The sequence below is a fragment of the Lichenostomus cassidix genome, chromosome 6 (genome assembly GCF_008360975.1).
Source record: "Lichenostomus cassidix isolate B80296 chromosome 6, HeHo_3.0, whole genome shotgun sequence".
Taxonomy (NCBI): Eukaryota; Metazoa; Chordata; class Aves; order Passeriformes; family Meliphagidae; genus Lichenostomus; species Lichenostomus cassidix.
The window spans coordinates 29,769,069-29,791,213 of NC_139487.1; the positions used below are offsets into that span (position 1 = coordinate 29,769,069).

General features: G+C 43.4%; 2 protein-coding genes and 1 long non-coding RNA gene across 4 annotated transcripts in view; 1 reads left to right on the plus strand and 2 right to left on the minus strand.

Annotated features, from left to right (window-relative positions):
• Window positions 1-3,776, minus strand: part of JMJD1C (jumonji domain containing 1C) — a 158,660-nt gene extending 154,884 nt beyond the window's left edge. The window contains exon 1 of the mRNA XM_085064255.1: window positions 3,487-3,776. Coding sequence (XP_084920381.1) covers window positions 3,487-3,627 — 141 coding nt within the window. The 5' untranslated portion in view covers window positions 3,628-3,776. The remainder of the gene's footprint in view (window positions 1-3,486) is intronic.
• Window positions 3,777-4,802: 1,026 nt separating this feature from the next.
• On the minus strand, window positions 4,803-22,134 carry LOC146435572 (uncharacterized). Of its 2 annotated transcripts, none has more exons than XR_014853008.1 (3): window positions 22,005-22,134; window positions 21,065-21,133; window positions 4,803-5,173 (listed from the first exon to the last, which is right to left on the minus strand). It is a non-coding gene; the product is annotated as an uncharacterized LOC146435572 (long non-coding RNA). The 2 variants fall into 2 exon arrangements; XR_014853009.1 differs by lacking the exon at window positions 4,803-5,173 and adding an exon at window positions 19,173-19,361.
• The window catches only part of REEP3 (receptor accessory protein 3), a 52,513-nt gene continuing 39,668 nt past the window's right edge, over window positions 9,301-22,145 (plus strand). Inside the window, exon 1 of the mRNA XM_085064260.1 lies at window positions 9,301-9,447. The gene's annotated coding sequence lies outside the window, so the exon portion shown is untranslated. The remainder of the gene's footprint in view (window positions 9,448-22,145) is intronic.

Below are 22,145 nucleotides of genomic sequence, written 5' to 3' on the forward strand. Positions count from 1 at the left end.
GCACACATTGTACCTGTACAGCAGGTGTTTACAATATCTGTAAACATTACAGGATGACTAAGAGAGAGGCACAGGTTCCAAATCCTGGCATGGAGGGTCTGCATGTAATGGCAAGAGCATTCATATTCCAGGAGACCAATGGTACTTGCAACCAGTGCCAGCTGTTCTCACCATATTCCCCACTAGTGATACATTAATAGGAAAGCTGAGAAAGGCAAAATTTCTATAACGCAGAGTGAGAAAATAGACTTTTATAGTGTTCTCTTTCTTTGTAAATAAATACATTTAAAAAAAGAGATATTACATATCAGCTATACTGCAATCATGAAAAGTATAGGGAAAGAGTAATTTAATATACTTTCATGGAGTAGGAGAGACATAGCAGGAAGAAAATACCAGTGAATTGAGTTCTTTCCTACATCTTCTTACCAGGACAATAATTTCAACTATGAAAATAATCATTAATTTAGCTATAAAAATACACTCATGAAGCAAATTTAGCAGCATATGAAAACCAGCCTCTTGATTTCCCTACTCAAAGGTGGAGAGCAGCTAGTCCAGCCTTCAGGTCTGGAGTTCCCAATTTAATGAGTAGTTCTGTTTACAGCAGAACTAATGAAGCTCAGTTTCCTCCAGATTTGCTACTCTAAGCCCTGTGGCCACTTAACATTAATTACATCAGTTGCCTCTAAGCTTGTCCATGTCTCCTTGAGCTCCTGCACTCCATAAAACTCCCCATTTGCCCATATATTCCCACATACTCCTCACACACTGAGGCTTCCTCTCACACCTCTGTTAATGCTCAGCTCTTTGTCATGCCCTTAAACCCACCTTCCCATTCCATCACTTCCATCACCTATCTCTGAATGGTGCTAAGCAAAGGCAGCATATGCTGTAGCTGGTTAGATGCTGGCTGCATGCTGGCTGGCCAGCTGTAGATCACATCTTCACTTCCAGGAGAACACCAAATGCCATGACCTTCTCGCCTTTATATGTTTTTTTGGGGAGAGGGCTCTCAGATGGCAAATTTCACAGACTGGGGGAAGACAGTCTTTCTCAAACCTCTCCCTGTTCTTAAACTGGTAGAAATTGACTGGGGGGTTCACACTCACTCAGGCAGAAAGGACCAAAGCCAATGCAAATGGTACCTCCTCTCTAAGCCAGGATTAAAAGGTAACTCAGTTCCAGCCAGTTGAAAATCACACTGAAAATACGCACTGCTGCCCTCCTCCTATCCTGTGGTTCACAATAGCTTCTGCATTTCTCATTCATCCATTCCACTCTTGAGGGACTAGGAAAACACAAAATTGACAGTCAATTTCAACATTTTTATGCTGCACCCTGTGGGCAGCAATGAAACTGTCAACAAGAATTACCGCTTCGCTCCAGTGACAGGGAGCAGAAGGGTCTGGAGCTATTCACAGGGATGGCCACCTCAAAACAAAAGCCATGGAAGGATAAGAGCAGTAGTTACTCCAGCTAGGATAGCACATACACAACGGGGCTAAAAGAACAACGTCCTTGTCCTTTGCTGGGGGCAGGGGAGAGGATAAGCACATCAGCAAATATCAACTAACAAGAAGTTAATTATAAATGCAGAACGAGAGTTTAACCCACAGAAACTACCTGTTGCTAAAAGAAACCTTATCATTTTTTCCTCTATCCACTCCCTTTGTGACATATACTTCTTTGTACTTTGGGGCCAGATAACAGGTAACACAAAGACCAAATATACTGCACTTTACAGGGGGCAATGATGTTGCAGTAGTTAAGTACTAGTCTGGGACTCGTTAGACCGAGAAAGTATTTTCAAAACCTTCCCAGGCTTCCAGCACTCCTAGGTGACTAGGAGTACATCTACATAGCATAATGCAGTGCTGTGTCTAGCATGAACACCAGAAGGAATACGGCCACGTTAGCACTGCACTGCACCCAGGCTGAAGTGCAGCTGGAGCATCCATCCTGCTTCTCAGGTAGTTTGCAGCTATCTGAATGGTGCTTTACTACAACACAAGCATACCCTTAGCTATCCTGCCTAAGAAACCAGCTGTAACATGACAGTTCTTCCTTAAATTGCCAAGAAATGGAAAGAAAGAGCATCTGAAGAGAAAAACACTTGGACACCAAAGTCAGGAAGAGGAGCAAGTTTTTACAAAAAGCAGCACGCATCTTTTACTTAACACAGCAGATACAGCCCCTGAAATGCCTTTCTCTCTTTATGTCAGCTCTGCCCCTAGAGTTTACAATTTATGGCTCTGACTTGTAAATGTTAGTAAATACCTCCTTAAACCTTACTCAGAGTTTCCATAATTGTATATAGATTCTAGAGACTACCCTGCAAGAATAACATCCAAATTAGGTTCTAAAAATAAAGCATTCTAGACAATTCTTACATATAGCCAGAGGTTGAAAACACAAGCCACTTCATAAAGAAGGGCATGAACAGACTGCTACTTGAATTATGGCTGGAGAATGGGGAAAAAAGAAAAAAAACAACATGCCAAAAAAACTCCAAGAAAACAACCCAAAATATAGTAAAAAAGTAGCATCTCAAGTGCCACTTTATATTTCTGAAAAAAAGCTTGAAGTCTGGGACGAATGCAAACAAGAGTTCTTAATTTTGTGATTCACACTTCTCGAACAGAGCAATCGATAATCTCTAACACCAGGCAATTGTTTGCCTGATGAGTTTGTAAAAAAGGCAACATTCCACCCCGATCCGTGTCGGGCTGTGAACGCCGCCCCCTTGCCAGCAGCAATATGGATTGCCCAGCGCAGTCCGGTGATTCCTTTTTTCAGCCTACGTAATGCCCATTTACATAGTCGTGATATTTTTAAATGTGCTTTCAGAAGCACTAAATAACACAAAAACATGGAAGGAGACAACCACGGCGGTAACACAGCACTCCTGTGACTGCGGAATTCACGAACAAAATAACGACCAAGTCCGGGGAGCACAATAAAACTCCATTTTACAGATTATGTATTCAGAACACCAACCCAAGGAAATCCTGGCCGTGTTTCCCCCCCACAGAGAGAGTGTGTCTGAGCACAACAGAGCATATCCTGGCTCCTTCGCTAACCTCCACGCACATTCCTACACCCCTTAGGAAAACAGTGACAGCGGACATGAAAGGAAGGGAAACAATGACATTCTTTTAATAACAGCGTCCACCACCGCGTCGGACCCAGCCGGACAGTGCTACGCGGCGGCAGTTTCTGCATTCCCCCAGATCAGCCGCATTCTCCCGTGCTGCTCCAGGGGCAGCCCGACTGTCGCTCGGTAGCCAGGCCAGGCACCGGCCCTCTCCCACGGTGGCTGCACGGCCGGGACACGGAGCAGCCGCACACACCGCGGGGAACCGCGCCTGGCGGCCGCGACCCCCGGCTCCACGTCACCGTGCCCGGCCGGCCGCGGGGCCGTGTCACGCCGGGCCCGCCGCCCCCCGCCACAGCCCCCGGCCCGGCCCGAGCCGCGGCTCTTACCGCCAGGTCGGGGCTGTGCGAGTCCCGCTGGGACACGGCGCGGATGACCCCGGCCCGCCAGCGCCCGCTCTCCGGCAGCTCCTCGCCGCCGAGGCACAGGAACCGCTTCCCCACCAGCTCCGGCCGCGTCTCCGCCGCCATGGCCGCCGCCGCGCAGGCACCGCACCAGCCGCCGAGCCCGCCGCTCTAGGGGCCGCGCATGGCGGGCGCGGGGCGGGGATGGGCGCGGGGCTCCGGGGCTCACAGCGGCCGCGCCGCCGCCGCCACAGCCCGACACAAACACCGAGCGAGGGGCGGGGGCGGGCCGGGGGCGCGCGCTCCCTCCCTCACCGCCTCCCTCCCTCCCTCCCTCCCTCCCGCGCGCGCCCGCCCGCCGCGCTGCGGCCCCGACCACTCCGCCCACGCAGCCCCACTGCCATGGAGACCGGCGCCGCGCGACGTCTCCCTCCGCCAGGCAGCGCGGGGCGAGCGGCCGCGGCGCGGCAAAGAGTCCGCGGCCACCGGATTGACAGCGGGACCCCGCGGGGACTCGTCCCGGTGTGCCCTGCCCGGCCCCGGCCGGAGCAGTACGGCCCTCACCTGCCGGCCCGGCGCCCCACGAGAGCAGCCCCGCGGTGGTCTGACACCGGCGCGGTACCAGTCCCCTGCCTCCGGTGCCACGGCGGGAGCTCGGGCACAGCCGCTCCGGGGTGTTTCCCGCCGGTGGAAGAAGCGGCTGTCCGCCCTCCGCGGGCTCGCCCACGCCCTACTTAAGGCGCGCCACTCCGAGAGCTTATTAATGTATATCAGTGTCTGAAGGCAGGGTACCAGGAGGATGGAACCAAGCTCTTCCCGGGGGCACCGGGCAGTAGGACACGAAGCAACAGGCATCTTGTTGCTGCGATGCACTGGAAGTTCCACCAGAACAGGAGGAAAAACTTCACCATGCAAGTGACATTGGAACAGATTGTCCAAATAGAGTGTGGAGTCTCCCTTACTTGGACATAAGCCAAGAACAGTCTGGACACGACCCTGTGCCATGTTCTCTAGGACAACCCTGATAAGCAGGGAGGTTGGACCAGATGCCCCACTGTGGTCCTTTTGAGCCTGACCCATTCTGTGATTCGATGAGAGCCCAGGCTGAGAAGGGTATCCCTAGAGCCAAGTACCATTTCACTGATGTCCCAGCCCTCCAGAGTGTGGGAGAGCCAGGACCAGGTCCTGCCATCTGCAGCACCTTCTCCTCCAAAATCGGTTTGTTCGGGAGTTCAACAAAGACACCCATGCAACCCATCCACACTTCCATACTGGAAGCAAAGACTACAAAACTCCCTGGGAATGTAAGGTTAGTTTAATCCCTCAGAGGCTTTTAGAAACAGAACACTTCAGACCTAGAAGACCCTCTTGGATACTGCTGAATTCCAGCAAACAGAGGATATCCAAGAAGTCAGCTTAGAGACTCAGAGGGGCTTCAGCTGAGAGCTTGGACTGCAATACCTGAGGCAGCCGTGCAGCCATGCTCTGTTGCAGTTGCTATCAGTTTGTTGTTCTTTCCATGGATCCCGTAGTCATGCTGCAGTAATGCCATGTTTGCATTTCAAGAGCTTTTCCTTCATGTTATCTGGAGGTGTAGCTTTCCTGAACTTCTGCCTGCCTTTATCGGTATGCCTGCCCTCAAGATTGTGGGTTAATGATCTCTCATCTAGCACTAAGAGCAAATTTGAATAGTGCATTTTTGAAAAATAGATTATGAGGCAAAAGCTATAAACCAGGAGTGCCAGCTTCCCACATTCCTGTATATTTTAGTAGAACAAATATCTTCTGGTACAAGAGAAGTTAATTAACAGAAAACAAGCAAAAAAAGAAACCAATTCATCATTCACCACAACAAGTTTGTTCACAGGATTAGAATAACTTACAAGACATAACATTTATACCAGAACATATAGATGCCTGGCATCCCAGGCTGGAATGCATGGATGTGTGTTCTTTAGAAGCTGCAGGAGCAACCACAGTGCATTTGAGCTAAATGAGATCTTCATTCATATTCCAAGGTAATGCTACAACCAACAAAAGAGTACTGCAGTCTTGCAGAAGGAACAAAAATTATGTAAGTACAGGGCAGTTTTTCATAAAGGGTATACAGAGAAATTACAAGAATGACCAGATAATTATTAATCATATTAAAATTCTTGTATTCATTCCTTCTTGTTTACTCAGAATAATCTGAGATACTAAACTCTACAATTAAATAAATTACATTAATGTGCAACAAAACATAAAATATACCAAAAAAGCCAATTTACGTGATTCTAATAGACTGAACTTCTGAATTTATCACAGAATACCAAGCTATTAAGAATCAAGTATTTTTAATTAGTTCCAAAAATTCATATCAAGACACTAGAATTATGTTGTAGTGTAGATTAGAATTCACTAAAGGCTATTGTTCAATTCTGAACCATTTTATAGTTGTTATCACCTGAAAATTTCAGTAAGATCAAGTAACTCGACATTTAGGTGTCAGTTCCCATGGTTAGCTGTGAGTTCCCAGATGCCAAGTGAGATGGGCAGGACCTTCACCCTGCTCTCCATGACACCACTGAGCTAGACCAGGAGGAGACCACTCAAGAGAGAGCCTTGACATGTTGCAGGGCAGCTTCATTCCCCAGTAACCCACATCTCAGCTCTTCTCTCTTTCACTTATTCATCTTGGAGCAGCTTTTGTTACCCAGACGTGCTTTAGGAAGGTCAAAATTACTATGTTCAGGTATGTTCAGGATTGGCATACAAGACCCACAGGTTGCTGAACATTTTCCACCTTCAGCAACTTATTTTTTTGGCCTCTATTCACTTATCCATTTCTTTGCTCCTTCCTTCTCTTCTTGTTTCTCTGCAAAGTGGTAGAAATTGGGAGAGCGCTAAATGCTCAGGATGTGGATAAATCAGCCCAGAACCTCTGTCTTCAACAGACAATAAAGTCAAGGTGCTGTGGCCCAAGGCCTGAAAATAGTTTAAACACTAACTTTTGAACAGTCTGTGCCCTATCACACTCCAGTAGGATTTCTTCTTTCTCAGAAGCCTTTGCAGGCGTCAAAGCAATACATTAACTCCCCTTTGAAAGCAACACCTCCCTTATTACTTTGATAAGTATTAAGGAATATTTCAACTGAAAATTCAAAGCACCAAAATTCACAGGATTGGAAGGATTAGGGAAAGTATGAACTGATGCATCTTCTGAAGAAAGTGGCATAAGGAAGCGTCTTCTTGTAGGTTACTCTGAAAAGACCAGAGGAATCATCCTCTTGGAGCTCAGGAGCAGCACGCAGAGCCAGACGCCCATAGGCAACAACAAAATAGAACTGACACCTTCAGGCTGGAGAAGTCCACAAAAAAATAAAACAAACCAGCTCTAGGCTAAGGCTCAGGAAAGGAGAACTTCTCTTGGGAAACTGACTGAGGACAAACTCCCCTCTTACTCCCTGAAAGTACACACACACACACTGGTTAGTTGGAAAATCAAGATATTTACTGAGAGCTTTTTCTAAATTCCAGATTGAATTGCAGCACAGCTTGTACTGGTAGTAAATGCACCTTCTCCATATAGATAAATGCCACATTTAGAAATTATTATTTCCATTTTACAGGAAGGAAAATTGAGAGAGAAAGGCAGGATGACTTGTCACTGTCACAACTCTTAAGCAGAATTAATATTGAACTAATTCTTCCTAAAATATGGGCTATATACTTCTGGATCTATCTTTCCTTGGGAGTTAGCAAACACTGTTTTCCTCTGAATTCATAATTCCTTGGAAATTTGGAAAGTCACGTTTAATGTTTTCCAGTGCTCAGTTCAGCAAATTAAGAAGCTACATTTAACAGGTTGGTTTAGAAGTTTCCTAACTTTAAAATTCATAGCCAAGAGAAAACAACTTTTCCTCGAACAACACTTATTTCTGCCACAAAGCCAATTTTTTATTTCAAATTGTCTTATCTTCTACAGAGAGTCCAAGGGCTTTTCCTAACACATCCTTCTTGAAAGCTTAATTATTTGAGTGGTGAGGCAGTCCTTGAACACTGAATGGGACATAGAATCAGTGGGAAAGTGTAATTATTTAAAGACGGCTATTCAATATAGATGCAAAAGCTGCATTAAACACCTGGGGGTGCAAAGGCGCACAATACTGAGAGCTGTGGTTCGGGGCATTACCTCCCCAGCTCTACCACTAGCATCCGGTATGGTGGTTTATTGCATCTCCGACTGTCTACAGTCACTCTCCATCTGGGTCTGTCAACTGACCACTCCTAATCTCGGCTTTCTCACTTGTAAAAAGGCTGCAAATTCACTGCTATATTTACATTGCAGGTGAACACAGCACCTCACTGTGTCCAAGCATCATGGTCAGGACTTCTTTGATACCATCCCAGCTGTTGCTACAGCACACAAAGGAGGATGGTTTGAGTTTACCGCATTTGTGAATCGTTCCAACCATATCTGCACAAGAAAACATTGTCGTTCACAGGGTGCCACTCCATCAATGCTGACAGCAGCAAGGAGCACTACTGAGCCTCCGTGTGATGTTTCGCAGTCAATTTATAGCCTAGAACAGATGAATACACCACATTCCAATTCCAACCTTTCTTTCTGTTCCAGCTAATGAGTTAGCACCAAAAAATGGTTGAACAAATTGAATAAATATAGCCTTGACTACAGCCTCTTCCTCAGAAGTTTGCTGGCATTTTAAGATATTAACCAATCCGTACACAACCCCTGGCCCCCACTTCCTGCTACCCTTATCCTCTGCCTTACACTTGAGTCAGCAAACAGCGCTCCTGGGTGCCCCACATCTGTTTTAAATACACAGTCGGCCAGCTCAGCCCAATGAAGCTGCAGGGGCGGGTTCTGCTGGGCCCTGGGGCTGCTGAGATGTGCTCACCCTTTGACCCTGCCCTGGGGTTGGTCACCTCCCTCCAGCTGCAGTGGCACCACCTTCAACAGCTGCCACTGTTTTCTGCAGTAAGTGTTTACGTGCAGCCTGAGGGCAAAGCATCATTAGACCAGCACTAGACCTTGGTACCAAACAGTCCCACCCACTCCTGATGAGTTTACACCCTACAGAGGTAAAATGCAGAGAGTATAGAGAGATAGCAAAGCTGTCAGTCTCCACTTTCCTCCGAATGCCTACAGGCTTAATTCCTCAGGTGAAACTGCAGGGCCCTGCTGTGGCCTTATCAAACAATGTCTCCATCTAAACCAATTTCTTTGAATTTGTTTGGAAGAAAATGCTCTCAGTTTCTTCAAGCCACAGATAGAAAATGGCATTTCCACTGGTCACTCAACTCAGGTGCAAACATTAAGAGCAAGGATGCTGCACAGCAGCAGTGGTGTAACATTTTCGTGGCAACTCTAGCAGTGTTAGATCTCCATTCGGGTTTCTTCTCTGCCTTTCATCTTGCTGCTGATGCCAACCTGAGGCTTGGGACTTCTCAAGAATCAGACTGAGCTTTAGGCATATCTGTCGGCCCCTATCAGAGCTCTCCCACAACATACACTGTAATGCCCAGAAGATAGCACCAGAACTGAGAACAAATTCTTATTCTGTTGGGGCAATCTGCCTACACAACAAAACTCCAGAGGAGACAGAGCTTGCTCAGAGCCTGAGCAGCCTCAGCAGTGCTGATGGTCCTCTGAAAGGGTCTGCCTTACCCTGGGCTGCTGCCAGCAATGATGCTCCTTTCTGCTGTCAATCACTCACACATAAAACCTGAAACCAATCACCCTTAATGAATTAATCACCTTCCCAGCAACCTTTACTTCCGGTGGTGCTGCTTCCCACTCACACCTAAGCTGTAAAAAGGCTAGTCAGTAAGAGATTTTCTGCTTCTGGGACAGCATCAACTAGAAAGATAGCCAGGTATATAGAAATGTAGGTTTCTCTCACAGGGGCTCCTAAAGCACTGGTTTTGTGGATTATCTAGCGTGTGAGTATTTTTATGTATTTTTACTTAATGTTAAGTGCTTGGCTGTTGCTATCACTGTGTTTTTACAATTAGTGGCTTTTGAAGGTTAGCAGATGGGTAACAGTAAAAAGAAAATCCCTGAAAACACAAACAGCCATGTGAAGGCAGTTATTGCTTCTATGTCAGACTTCCATTTCAGTTTTAAGATGTACTAAAGTTCCCCAGAATGTTGTAGAGGAATTTCTTTCTGTGATGGATGAAAGGTGTTCAAGTGGATCATTTTATGAGTAGATACTGTTATTGATAAAAAGAATGGAATTTATTCAACACTGAAAAAAACTTATAGATATTCTTTGAATTAAGTGGGAGGTGGGTTGAGCTCTTATCCTTATTGGAGGTCACTGGTATATTATGTAGTAAAGATAAAAAGAGGGAAAATGTACTATATCTAGGTAGAGTCTTCTAGTGGTGTTAAAGGTTCTCACAGCCCCCTACACATAGTGGATTGAAGTACTTGGAATAGAAGCTTTATAACCTGATTAATACTCTGTACGTAACTTACATAAGAGGTTTCAAAATAAACATTAGGAAGCTTTAAAAAATTAGTATTAAGAGCTGTACTGCTGCTGCAGCGTAGGAAATTTCCTCCCTTCTGAATCTCCAGTTTCGGTATGATTTGTGTTGGGGTGGTGACCCCTTCAGAAGCAGGGGCTCTTGTTAACAGCAGCTTCGGACTGAAACCACTTGGATGTTAGTATTGCATATTCTGACACAACTAAAACTGGTGGTGGTTATGGTAAGGAAATGGTTTACAATGCTACTCTACAGTATGCACAGTAAAAAGCAAATAGGAGGCTTTGGGGTTTAGGAAAGATCTAAAGCTGAGGTAAGAAACAGCTGATTTCAGCTACCATTAAACTGTGCAGTAAACGGGGAACATGACAGTGTTACTTAGGCTTGTCTGGGGAAGAAAAAACAATAGCAGAAATATGGTTGGGCCTTTCTGAAACTGAGGTAGAAAGAAAAGTTCTTAATGGCTTAGAAAAAAAAAACCCTATTTACCTTTTCTTTTTGAAATTTCAGTGAATTCCTTTCTCTAAGCCTCACTTACCATTCTGCTATCCAAATTCCTTTGCATTTTCTTAATGCAACTGCAGTATTTCCCCTATATCTCACTAAGTGTAATTGTTCTCCAGTGTTGTCTAAAACAGTAGTAGTGCTTATCCCATGTGGTAAGCACTCTTTAACAAACTTGTCTGATGGCTATTTTTGTGTGATGCTAGTTCTTCTTTCTTCCTGCCAGCAATTTGTCTGCCAATTGGCTCAAAAGTGATACACAGGTTTCTTTCCTGTATTCCAGCTGCCTGTCTTATTGAGTTTCTGGATCAGGAAAGGCTAACAAATTAGTGTTAATTGTTTTCTGCAATTCAGTTATAGCTCTTATTTAATAGTATTTATCTCTTTGGTAAGGGTGAGGTCTTAATATTTCATAGTGTTGTCTGGCACAGGTTGTAAACAAATTATGTTACTGATTCTGTGCTGATCAAGCAGTGGTATTTTTGTATCCTTCCTGGCACTGTTATCCCAATTAAAACCATCACAAATTTTCTACTCAGCCAGTAACTTCTTCGATTAATTTACTGTTCTCATTAAAAGTGTTCCAGGGTCTGTCTGTCACATTTGTTCAGGCTACATTCAAAATTGGCCCTAGAAAAGGAATTGATTTAAGTCTGCCCTTACTGCAAGAACTGTAATGAAACATTACATCTTATAATGACAATCTGAAAAGGCACAGAGCTACGTTAGTTTAGAAATGAGAAGGGACTAGCATGTCTTCTTGGATTTAAGAGCAGAAGATTGTGTTTGGCTGTTGCTGTGTCATTTAATTGAATGAAAAGGTTGTCTTGAAGTCACGAACTAGCTGAGGCTGGAAAGAACCTCTGGAGATTGTCTAGTCTGACCCCTCCCTGCTCAGAGCAGGGCTACCTACAGCAGGCTGCTCAGGACCTTGTCCAGCCAAGTTTTAAATATCTCTTCAAGGCTGGAGACTTGAGTCTCTCTGGGCAATCTATCACTGTGAAAAAAGTGTTTTCTTAAGTTCAAATGGAATTTCCTGTATTTCAGCTTGTGCTTGTTGCCTCTTGCCCTTTCTCTGGGCACTACTGAGAAGACGTGGCTCCTCTATTTTGTCTTAGAAAAGAAGATTCTTGCAACCACTCCTATTTGTATAAATAACGCCCTGATTAGTACCAAGTCTGTATTACATATTCATTATTGATTTTGTGGCACCAAAGGAATCCAATTCTCTGTCCTCCATCTCCCTAAGTGATGTTCCATGGATTCCCACCCCAGAAGTGCTGGGACCTGCTTCCCACGTTTGTATCCTTGTTGTTGCTCCTGTAGTGCCTGTGACCCTGCCCTGGAAAAGGTGGAAGCAGGAATTGGTTCTTCTTGCCTAGTTGGCTGAAGTTCAGCTAGCAGAAAACCCTTTTGTCTTCAGTAAATAAGCTCTCTGAATGCAAGTGCCAGCTACCCTAGTGTATAAACCAGGGAGATGTTTTTCTCACTTAGGTAAGTCCTAATTACAGGTAAAACTTGGAAAAACATGTACTCTGTAGCTGAAGCATCACTGGCAGTAAACATGGCTGAATTAGGAAAAACAATTTTGGAAAGGATTAGTGGAGAAAGATGCGCTTAGTTCTCCTCAGTAGGTGCAGACATCTGCATTGTTGCTGTCCCTGGTGTAACTGATGCTCAGTTGCATTTTGTATCATTATTTTCCTGTTGCGTATGACTTTTGAACCTGAAGTTTCTATTCAGAGAAATTAGTATTTTACAATTTTTATCTGTACAGGGACTTACCTAGTCCTGTCCCACACTATTTTGTAGGCTCATATGCAGCAATCCAAAGGAACAATCTGCTTTAGCATGAGTTATGACCATTTTTTAATATTGAAAATCTACATAGGACCTGCTGAAGAAATTCTAGCAAGGTGTGTGCAGGTGGTTCCATGCTCTATGAACACAGACTGAATGTGTCTGCAGAAGATCTGCCTCCTTCTAGTGTGTGTCCTGAAGATGGGCTTGCTCTTGCTGTTGAGTCCCAAACCAAAAACTTACTGGGTCCCAGCCACAGTACTGTGCTACCCTTTCTATGTTTAGATACTGATCCTACTTTCAGAGTAATAGACCAAAATACTTGTTCCCTTTAATATTAGAAGTAACTTAAGTGAGGCAAAATTAATAGTAACTGAAGATAAATCTTCTTATCTCAGTCCTCTATTTTTCCTCTTCCTTTCATCTTTTCACTTTTAATCAAAATTATGTTCTCAGAACTTTGTTTTGGTATTACTAAGTTGCAGCAGTAGCTACCTGTGAATATTCATTATATGACCATATCTTAAAAAGATGACCCCAAATTACAAAACATCAACTTTCAATTGTAATTGTAATGAGAGAATATATTATGCAGAATATTCCCCAGCACAGTCTGGTCCGTATTTAAAAGAACTGCATTAACCTGGACTTCAGAAAAGGCCATGAAGCCATGTCTGATGGTTTTGTAATCCCAGTGGTTATTTACCTGAAGCAGACTTGACTGCACACAGCTTTATTTGACATGATTCAGAAAGGTCAAGGTCTAAGGCAGGTGGTGAGCCAGCCTGCGTGGCTGTGTGTATCTCCTGGGCTGGAGAGAGATGCTCCCTTTACAGGAGGAGGCCTTAAATGACTCTTATTAAATCTGTAATTTATGACTCTCATATGCCCAAATGTAATGCAAATCCACTGTCTTTCTTGTTTGCAATTAATTTCAACACAAGGATGAAATGGAAGTTCAAGGAAATGGTTGCAATAAGCACCACCTCAAAGCCTTGTGTTGACTCCAATTTTCTTATGTCATAAACTGCTTTGAGCCCTCTAAGTTACAACCCATCAATTTAACACTTGGGTTTCATGTTGCTTAAGTTAACTTTCTTTATACAAAAAGGGGTCTGAAAGCACATGTTTGATAACTACTGAACCAATTGAAGACTGAACTAGTTGATATAAGAGAAATGTAATGGTGCTCACAGTTGTGATGCAACTTAGCTGCAGGGAAATAAAGTGAGGGAAGGTATTCATGTCTTTCTTCCAGCATTTGCATAAGCTACAAGACTTGTTCCATGCTAAAGATGGCGAAACTCGGGTATTAATTTTGTGCCTACGAACCCAGTGGGTCAACCACAAACATTAAAGCCACTCAAAACCATAAAGGTGACTTTGTTTTTTAATTCAGCTGATCGAAACTTGGTGCATCCATCATTTCTGTCGTTAGTGGTCCTAAGTACTCAGAGATCAGCTGCTGAGGTTCCTGAGTTTTAGGTTGCACTTTAGTTTTTTCAGGGCTTTTTTAATTTCAGATTTCATGTATCTTGATGGATTGTTTTCCAAAATGTGTGAGAGGATGAAAAAGGAGAATGTGGAAGCACTGTATTCTTAGATGAACACAGTTAAAAAGGAAGCCAAAACAAACCCATTTTTGCAGGACAGTGCCTTTGTGTCAAATTTTGATGCCTAGCAGTTATTTCTAGCAACTTCTGGGAGACAAGGGGTATGCAAAAAAGGGTAAATGTCTGTGGGAAGAAGTTCAGATTTGTCTAGACAGAGCTTCCTTGATGTGGATGATTGTTTCCTAGCCTCCTGCAGGCTACCAGCTTAGAGCAGCTACAGACACAGTGTATTTATGCCTGTTAAACCAGAAGTTCTGCCTATTGTTTTTCCTGCCTTCATCACTTTCCACTGCTATAGTCCAGCTATGCTCTACCAGGCTATTAAACATTCAGCATCCAGAATGTCTAGACAGGCTGAAAGACTGTCTGTGCTCCCTTTCTCAGAGTCAACTTTCCTAGGAACTAAAAGGCTATTTGGAAAGAAAAGGTGGCAGGGTTTGGAGTATGAGAGACACTTCTTCAGGCTGCCTTCTGAGTGGGTAGAATACACACTGATAGGGATTTCTAGCAGTGCACAAAATTCCTGTGCAAGCCTCCTGCTGCTCCCCAGAGAGGCTTCAAACCTTTGACAATAATTGCTAATGTCTTAAACAGCTTGTGCTTGTATTCTAAGGATACCAGACTACAGAGAAACGTACCCTATTAGCTGGCAATGCTCTACTCAAATAGCAGGGGAAAAAATTAAAAGGTGAATTCCTTGCCACAGAAGATGGGAAAGATCTTTTTGATGCTAAAACAAATGGTTTTGGTGTAGGGACCTGTGGACCTAGAGAGACATTTTGCTGTGTTATCTGCTGGTTTTGGCAATGTTGAACAAGAAAGCAAACCTAAGTGCCTACTTTTTTTTTCTATGTAATCATTGTTTTTTTCAGTGCTGACTTGAGTTGCACTCTGTATGGTAAGAAGCAGCTATCTGTTTCCTGCAGGGTGGAAATCAATGTTGCCTCTAGAAGATTTGCAAATTGAAAGTTAGATACAATATGAGGGCTGATGATCCTATTGCTGCTGATCTATTGCACACTCTGTATGATTATGTTATATATTATAGAAACATTATGGTTTGATTTTGCACCTCAGGACAAGCCTGGGAGGCTTTGTCCAAAGAGTGGAGGAAGGGAGGGCAGTCAGATGGCACAGCATGAGTTGTCCTTGTTGTGCTTGCAGCAGTGAGGAGACATGGGTTCTCCTATCCAGCTATACCTTTGAGGTCCATCCCACTTCCCTGTTCCCTGGGTGCTTGAAGAATCCTGGGAAACCTTGTGCTGACTCTCTTCCAGCAAGAGAGAACAGCATTCTTGTGGAAGTGCTAAAAAACCTGGGCTCTTTGAAAGGAAGGTAATTTTTCCTTTGTTAGGTGAGCCCTCCAAGAAGAGACATCAACAAAACTTTGACTAGTAGCCAGTGGTTTGAGAAGCAGCATACAAGGAAGATGCCTGGATCAAAGAGGATGAACAACTGAATATGAACACCCAAGAGCACTTTGTTTTCTCTATTAATGAGAATAAAAGTAGCTGGCAGATTAGTTACCTTATGCCCCTCCAAGTCATATAAAGTTAACAGAAATCTGGTTACAAAGTTCAGTATGTGAATATACTGCACAAATTTGGGGTTAGAGCTAGAAATCTACCATAAGGCATTTAGGGACTAAAACCCCACATTTTTCAAGAAACTTGCAGTTTAATTTATCAAGAGATGGAAAGGTGACTTATGCATGCATAAATCCTTGTGGAGAGTTAATGAGTGTGAAAAAGCCCTTTAATCTATCACTTAGAGCATAGCAGGAACCTAAACTGTAAACGAGAGGCAAATTCCAAGTTTAAAAGCATGGGCCTAGTTTCCTAGAGGGAAAAACAATTTACTGATGAAAATTAAAAAAAAAAAAATCAATATTCTGATGCCTTCAAATCAATATCCTTTCTCAGCAGCAGTGCTTCTAGAAAACAAAGGTTATCTGACATGACACATGAACCAATGATTCTGTGTCTTGGGTTTAGGTTGAATGAAATGATTTGATATTGTCTTCCAGTTTTAAAACCTAGAGAGACCTTTTCCCCAGTTCAGGGGAGAATGCAGAGAGAGGACAATTCTTGGGAGAAAAGGAACCCAAGTAATGAGGAGACAGAAAGTATTGCTCCAAGGGGAAAAGCAAATCAGGATATTGTTTAATAAAACAGCTTCCTTAAAAGCACTTGTTGGTCAGCAGTTTTGACTCGACCTGTCTTGGAATGAGAAAGCAAGGCATAGTGGGGTCAGCTGCCTAAAGGCTAAATTGGGGTTGTACATAGGAACTGCTATCCTGGCTCATAGCAGCGTTTCCCCTGAGTATCTCTCCCAGCTAATCACGCTGTGCTGCCCTGGGAAAGAAGAAAAGGGAAACCTGATAGCCCAGTGTCCTTTGCTGGCAGCCCTTTGAGTTGCTGGATAATGTATGATGTAGTCCTTCAGCTCTTGGTGCTGATTACGCTCCTCTCAAGCTCTGTGTATGGGTTTGGGCTTTGCATTTCAAGAAAGTTGGGTGTTAAAAAAAGGAATTGAAAGGACTAGAAAATATCCCATGAGGAATTCTTTATTCAAAGGAAGACTTAATAGCTTAAGTACTGGTTTTAGTTTTTTGAAGTTGCTACAAAGGAAATTAATGCTTTTCCTTCCATACTTGGGGGAGACAGGATAAAAACTTGTGAATACTCCGTGACTCAGCGTAACTTTGATACAAGGAAAGGCTTCCCGGTAGGATAATGAAGGACTAGCAAACATAGCTAAGAAGAGGTGTGTAATTGCTGTTGAAAGGCTTCAGGAACAGGTAGGACAAGACATCTGTCCAAATGACATGGGGTCATCCTGGTTTTGTTATGCAGCAGATAAACTTGGGATCCTTTCTGTTTCTAAGATATGTTTTTTTCTACCTCTTTTGGGCTGGTGGCTGTGGTCTGGTGCACTGTTTAGCTGGAGACTATGACTTTCTGCAAATAGATATTGTCCTGAACAACATGCTAAGTGTTGCCAAAAAATGTGTATCTCCTCTTCATTTTAAGTAAAATCTATCAGCCGGTTCAAAAGGCAAACATTGTTCCCTGATAAAATGCAGCTGGTGTGCACATGAGCTTAGTCAGCAGACTATAAAATAACATAAGCTTTCCATAGGGATCAGAAACATCAAAAGCAGAAAGTGTATTTTAAAAAATCTCCAACAGATTGCTATAATTATTAAATGTGACGCATCACAAGTAGTGATGGAATATAGCTGAGATGATACTACCCAGACAGGAAGGAATAATATGGCTTTGGTCTGTGTCTCTGTATACAGATTTCAAATCCCAGAGAGTGGATCATCAGATGACAGAGTATGTGTAGCCCATCATTTAAAATGGGTTTGCTCTCATGAGGGAGACATATATTTACTGAAACATTCAGCTGCAGCTTTGGAACAAGTCAACACCTTTAATGCCCTTGGAAACATGGGAGAAATAACTATACAAATCTCTCCACTAGAATGACCTGCTGGGATGTACTGGTGTGCTACACTTATCTACAGAGCAATGTTTGAAGGTCCACATGCAATACATGTCAGACCTTTCTGTCTATAACTTGTCAACACAGAAGCAGCGAAGTGACAGGTACAGCAGAGCTGCTTTGTGAGAGCCTCTTGGGCTGGAAATCAGCTCCTCTGTTGCCTCAGCTTGCCCTTGTGGGGCTGCATTTTATATGCTTTCAACTCCAAATGGAAGCAATAAGGTAGGATGGACATATGACTGCTGCCAGGAGAAAGTCTCAGATGGAGCTGTTGTGAACTTTCCCCTTCCTCTTCAGATCACATTTCCCTTAAGAAAAAAAAAAAATCTAATGGGTGCTTTTATGTTTCTGGTAAGAAGGAACTGGACGCACTTAACCCATTAAATATTGATAAAACCAATCAGCAGTTGTATGATAAGCCTTTCCACAGCAGGGTGAATTTTAAAGAAAATAGTAAATAGAGTACCCTTTTAATATTTGTACTCACAAGATTAATTGGATCCTGTCTGAATTGACTGCTGCAGTCAAAACAGGCTGGTGCTGGAGGGAGGAAAATGCTTTGGCTTTATATTGACGGGGCTGTTCCGAATTGCTTTCAGTGTTCTGTATCAGCCTTATCTGCTTTTCCTGACCTACAGCTCACAGAATTAACAGTGCTGGACATAATTCTTTCATAGTCTTAAAAGACAAGTCTCTGGGCCTCCTGCATTTTTTAACTCCTCTGATTGCAAGGATTCCCCTCTACTCCATAGTGCAGTCACCCCACAAATCTAGCTAGGTGCCTTTTTAAATTCCAAATTCTGTGTTGTTTAAAATTCACTACTGACTGGAATTGTCAGGGCTCTAAAAGTCAGGAAACTGATTTCAAGAAATGCCCTAAACCATGAATTGAACATCATGTTTCTGTTTGGTTTTTTCAGGTTTTGCATTTGCAGGTGTATATGTGAACATAAGGGAAAGAAATTATTCAAAACCTAAGCATTTTACTTATTCATATAGAAGCAAGAGCTTTAAAAGGAATGCCAGACTGTAATAAAACTGAGAACAATAGAGGTTAAACCTGCCAAATGGAAAAAAAAAGGCAGAAACATCCATTTGAAACCTTGTTTTTTCGTTAAGTTAAATGCTTTACATTCCTAATTTGGAATGCTAATAAATTTCACACAAATATTTCTTAAAAAAAAACCAATGTATGGCCTCTTAGCATTATCTCTCTGTGCTGGAAAAACATAGCTTAAGACACAGCTGTATTAGACACCAAGTGGCTTTGCCATGTTCCTCGGCAAGATGCAGTGCTGGGAGGCTGAAACACGTGAGCAAGAAGTGGCTCGTCCAGAATTCTGAGCAAAAGCTTCAGCTGCTCTCATAAAACATCTGTAGCATTGCCCAACACTCACTCAAATTAAACCCCATTAAGGCAGAAGGGCTTTTTATCTAGAGATCAGAGCCTACCTTTGCTGTCGCTTCATGCGTAGGAAAGGTAGATGAAGAGTTAAATACTTGAAGGTAGCATAAACCATGGATTTCAAACTTATCAATTAATAATCAGTTATGGTAATGACATAAGCTTAGAGTATTCTAAGAAATAGTCATCTTCACACATTCTGTATTGCCATTTTAACTTACAAACTGGCATCATCTCTTTTATGCTTTGATCCCAAAAGGACAAATGTATGTGCTGTGGTTCAGTAACTGAAAGAATTACTATTTTTTTTTTCAAATTGTTCTATATTTTAAACTATCTAGGATAGATTAATATAAAACAGTGAAGATAGGAAAAACCCATCCCTGTGTTTAACCTATGTGTATTTTTAACATAGGTGATGCAAGTGGTGCAGTCTTTGGGGACCATATCCTCCTAACACAGGCAACTGAATCCTTCTGTCAGAAACTAGCTTGTGTCTCCCAAATGTTGCTCAATTGCTGTTTGCCCATCTGCAATGTAATTAAAATGTTTGTTTACCTGTAAAGGAGGTGAAAGCTAAACATTGATGTTGTATTATATCAAAGAAGTTAGGTGGCCCTTACAAATGATTTCCCAAACACTGTTAAGACTATTTGAAGAAACTTTTTAACTATATTAAGTGGCTTTTGGAAGGGGTGTTAAAAATATCCTATAATGAGATATATTAGTCTCTTCATTACACAGAAGTAGACAGACATATGAGTAAGACACACCAAGTTTGAGTAAGTACATGGCATGGATTTAATTGCCATGCTGCTCCCTGTGTTTCTGCCATGCAGGAGCATGGATTATCATTATGTGTGAACTGGAATACAAGGATTCATGGGTCATCCCTGTGCCTGTCTGCTGAGAGCCCAGCAACCACCATGTAGCTTGTTGCACTGAATTAAGTCACGGAACATTCTATGAAATCAAGTGTAATCTTCTGAGCAAGATAAATTGCTCTTAGGAGCCATCTGCCTTTACCCCTTTAAAAAGAAAATGCCTCTTTAAATGTAAATTTAGCTTTCCACCAGAGACAGTATTGCCATGGTAACAAATGCAAGAAAAATAAATGTCTCTTAGAGGAAAACCACTTTTTATTTTGTATAAACATATTCCATATGAAATAAAATATGCAGCTATGGAATTATTGTATACATAATCTCAGACAGTAAAAAAGAGTATCAGTCTTTTCCTGGAATGGTTCTGTGAGCTAGTACCAAACACAATTGCTTGCAGTAAAGAAATGTATTGTATACTTAATTTCATATGCTATGAACTAGAGGTCTCATCTTGCAGTTTGCTCTAGATGGACTGGAATGCTACAAACTTCAGCAGAGCGTCAGGCAGGCAGCAGGAGTTTATAAAACTGGAGTCTAAAACATGGTCTCTGCCAGGTAATTTATATTACAAATGCTTTGCTGTGTGAATATGCTCTGCACAGTCTACCGCTGGAGAGGTTTGTTATTCAAAGAGCATAGAAGCAGTGGTTCAGATTTCTCCTTTAATTGAATGAAAAGAAGAATGCATTCAGGTTAGGCCTGTTTCAAACATAAGATTGATGAGTGGTGTACTTGAAATTGCTCACAAACAAATTCCTTTCTACCTCTTCCTGCATCAGTAACCCCCTACAAAGGTCAATGTGAGGAAACACCCAAGATGGGCAATATCGTTATTTGCAAGACCAGAATTTCTTCGTGGTTAAAAATAGTTTCTTTTTACATTGTATACTTTATCATTTCAGGCTTCAAATTTCACAGTATACAACTATAACAACAGTTTTCAAACACTGCCACTGTTGAAATGTTCCATAATTTTTTATTTACCCTCTTTCATTCCCTTCTTTTGGCCTTTTGATTGTGTGTGTTGCGTTGGAAGGCTGCAGGGGAATGAAGATGCCTGTGTCTGGGTGTTACTGGTGGGTGGAGGTGAGGAATTCTAGTGCTTGCCTGTGGAACAGAAACTGTCCTGCACTCACCTGGTACCTGTCATCTGAGTAAGACAGTAGCTTACAAAAATTAAGCTCCTCGTTCTTGCTGTACGGCAGGCAGGAAAGCTGTGTGTATTATCCCACTTAAAGATATATTAAAGAACTTATTTCTTTTAGAGATTGTGATGCTGACTTTGGCATGTCATTTACTGTGAGAGTCAGCATGAATGGTGCTGAGACTGTAATCTGCTCTTTCCCTACCTTAGCTGCTGTATGGAGTGTTCAGTAGCATCGACATCTATCACTTTGGGTATTGCTGTGTTACACTTCCTGAAATCAGAAGAGTAAAACTGAATGTTTTCAGCGATGGCTTGGGCAGAACTTCATACAACCTAGTCGTCTGAGAAAAGATGTAGCAATCAGTTTCAGCAAAATACTGTCCTTTTATGTATGCAAACAGTTCTGCAGGAAGTGTGAGACTGGTATGTGGAGATGGATTGCAATGGATTAACTGAGATATCAGGGAGCAATTAGCTTCTCCTGCATGTCTCAACTTGCCAGACCGTGAGTTTGGCAAGAGTACCCACAGATTGGGTTATACTGTGGACTGACGTGCTTGCTGTGCTGCCTTGGGCAGCAGCTGCTAACAGCATGTGTAGGGGAAGAAACGAAAGTACCAAGGCAGACAAACTCTAATCCTTCCACGTGTATCTTCTTGGTCCTCCGCAGTTTTGGATTAACTGCATGTAGCAGTCTGTGCGGCCCACCTAAGGATGTGACCTTGCAAAGCGTTTGGGTCTGAGTGCTCCTCAGCAAGTGGGGAGGAGCAGCAGCACCGTCTGGTCGTGCATCAGAGGGGTGCAGGAACCCAGGGAACAGGCTGGCCCCACACCGTGCTCGGAAGGGAGAGCTGCAGCCCGTGTCCCGGGGGACGCTCAGCACCCTTACCTGACCCTCTGGCACACGAGTGGGGCAGCACGCTGCGCGGCAGCGGGCCAGCCTGAGAGGACTCCAACGTGTGACATGGGTGTTTTGGCTTACCGAACATCCTACAGCATTGCGAGCACACGGCGAGGACAGGGCAAAGACCAAGGCAAGGGTGAGCATCCCCCCCGCCCTTTGCTAGAGTCGGTCACTGTGTTTCAAATGGAGAGGTGCGAAGGGGAGAAAGGAGCCTTACTGAAATCTTAACGGCTTCTACCTGTTCCTGTGCAAAGGCTGTCTCCGTGCGGGGGCTCTCAGGCAGGAGCCCCGGCTGCGCAGCCAGGTCCCGGGCGAAGAGGCAGCAGGAGGCACCTTCCCCCGCCCGCTCCCCTCACGGGCCCCGCCCCGCTCCCGCGCG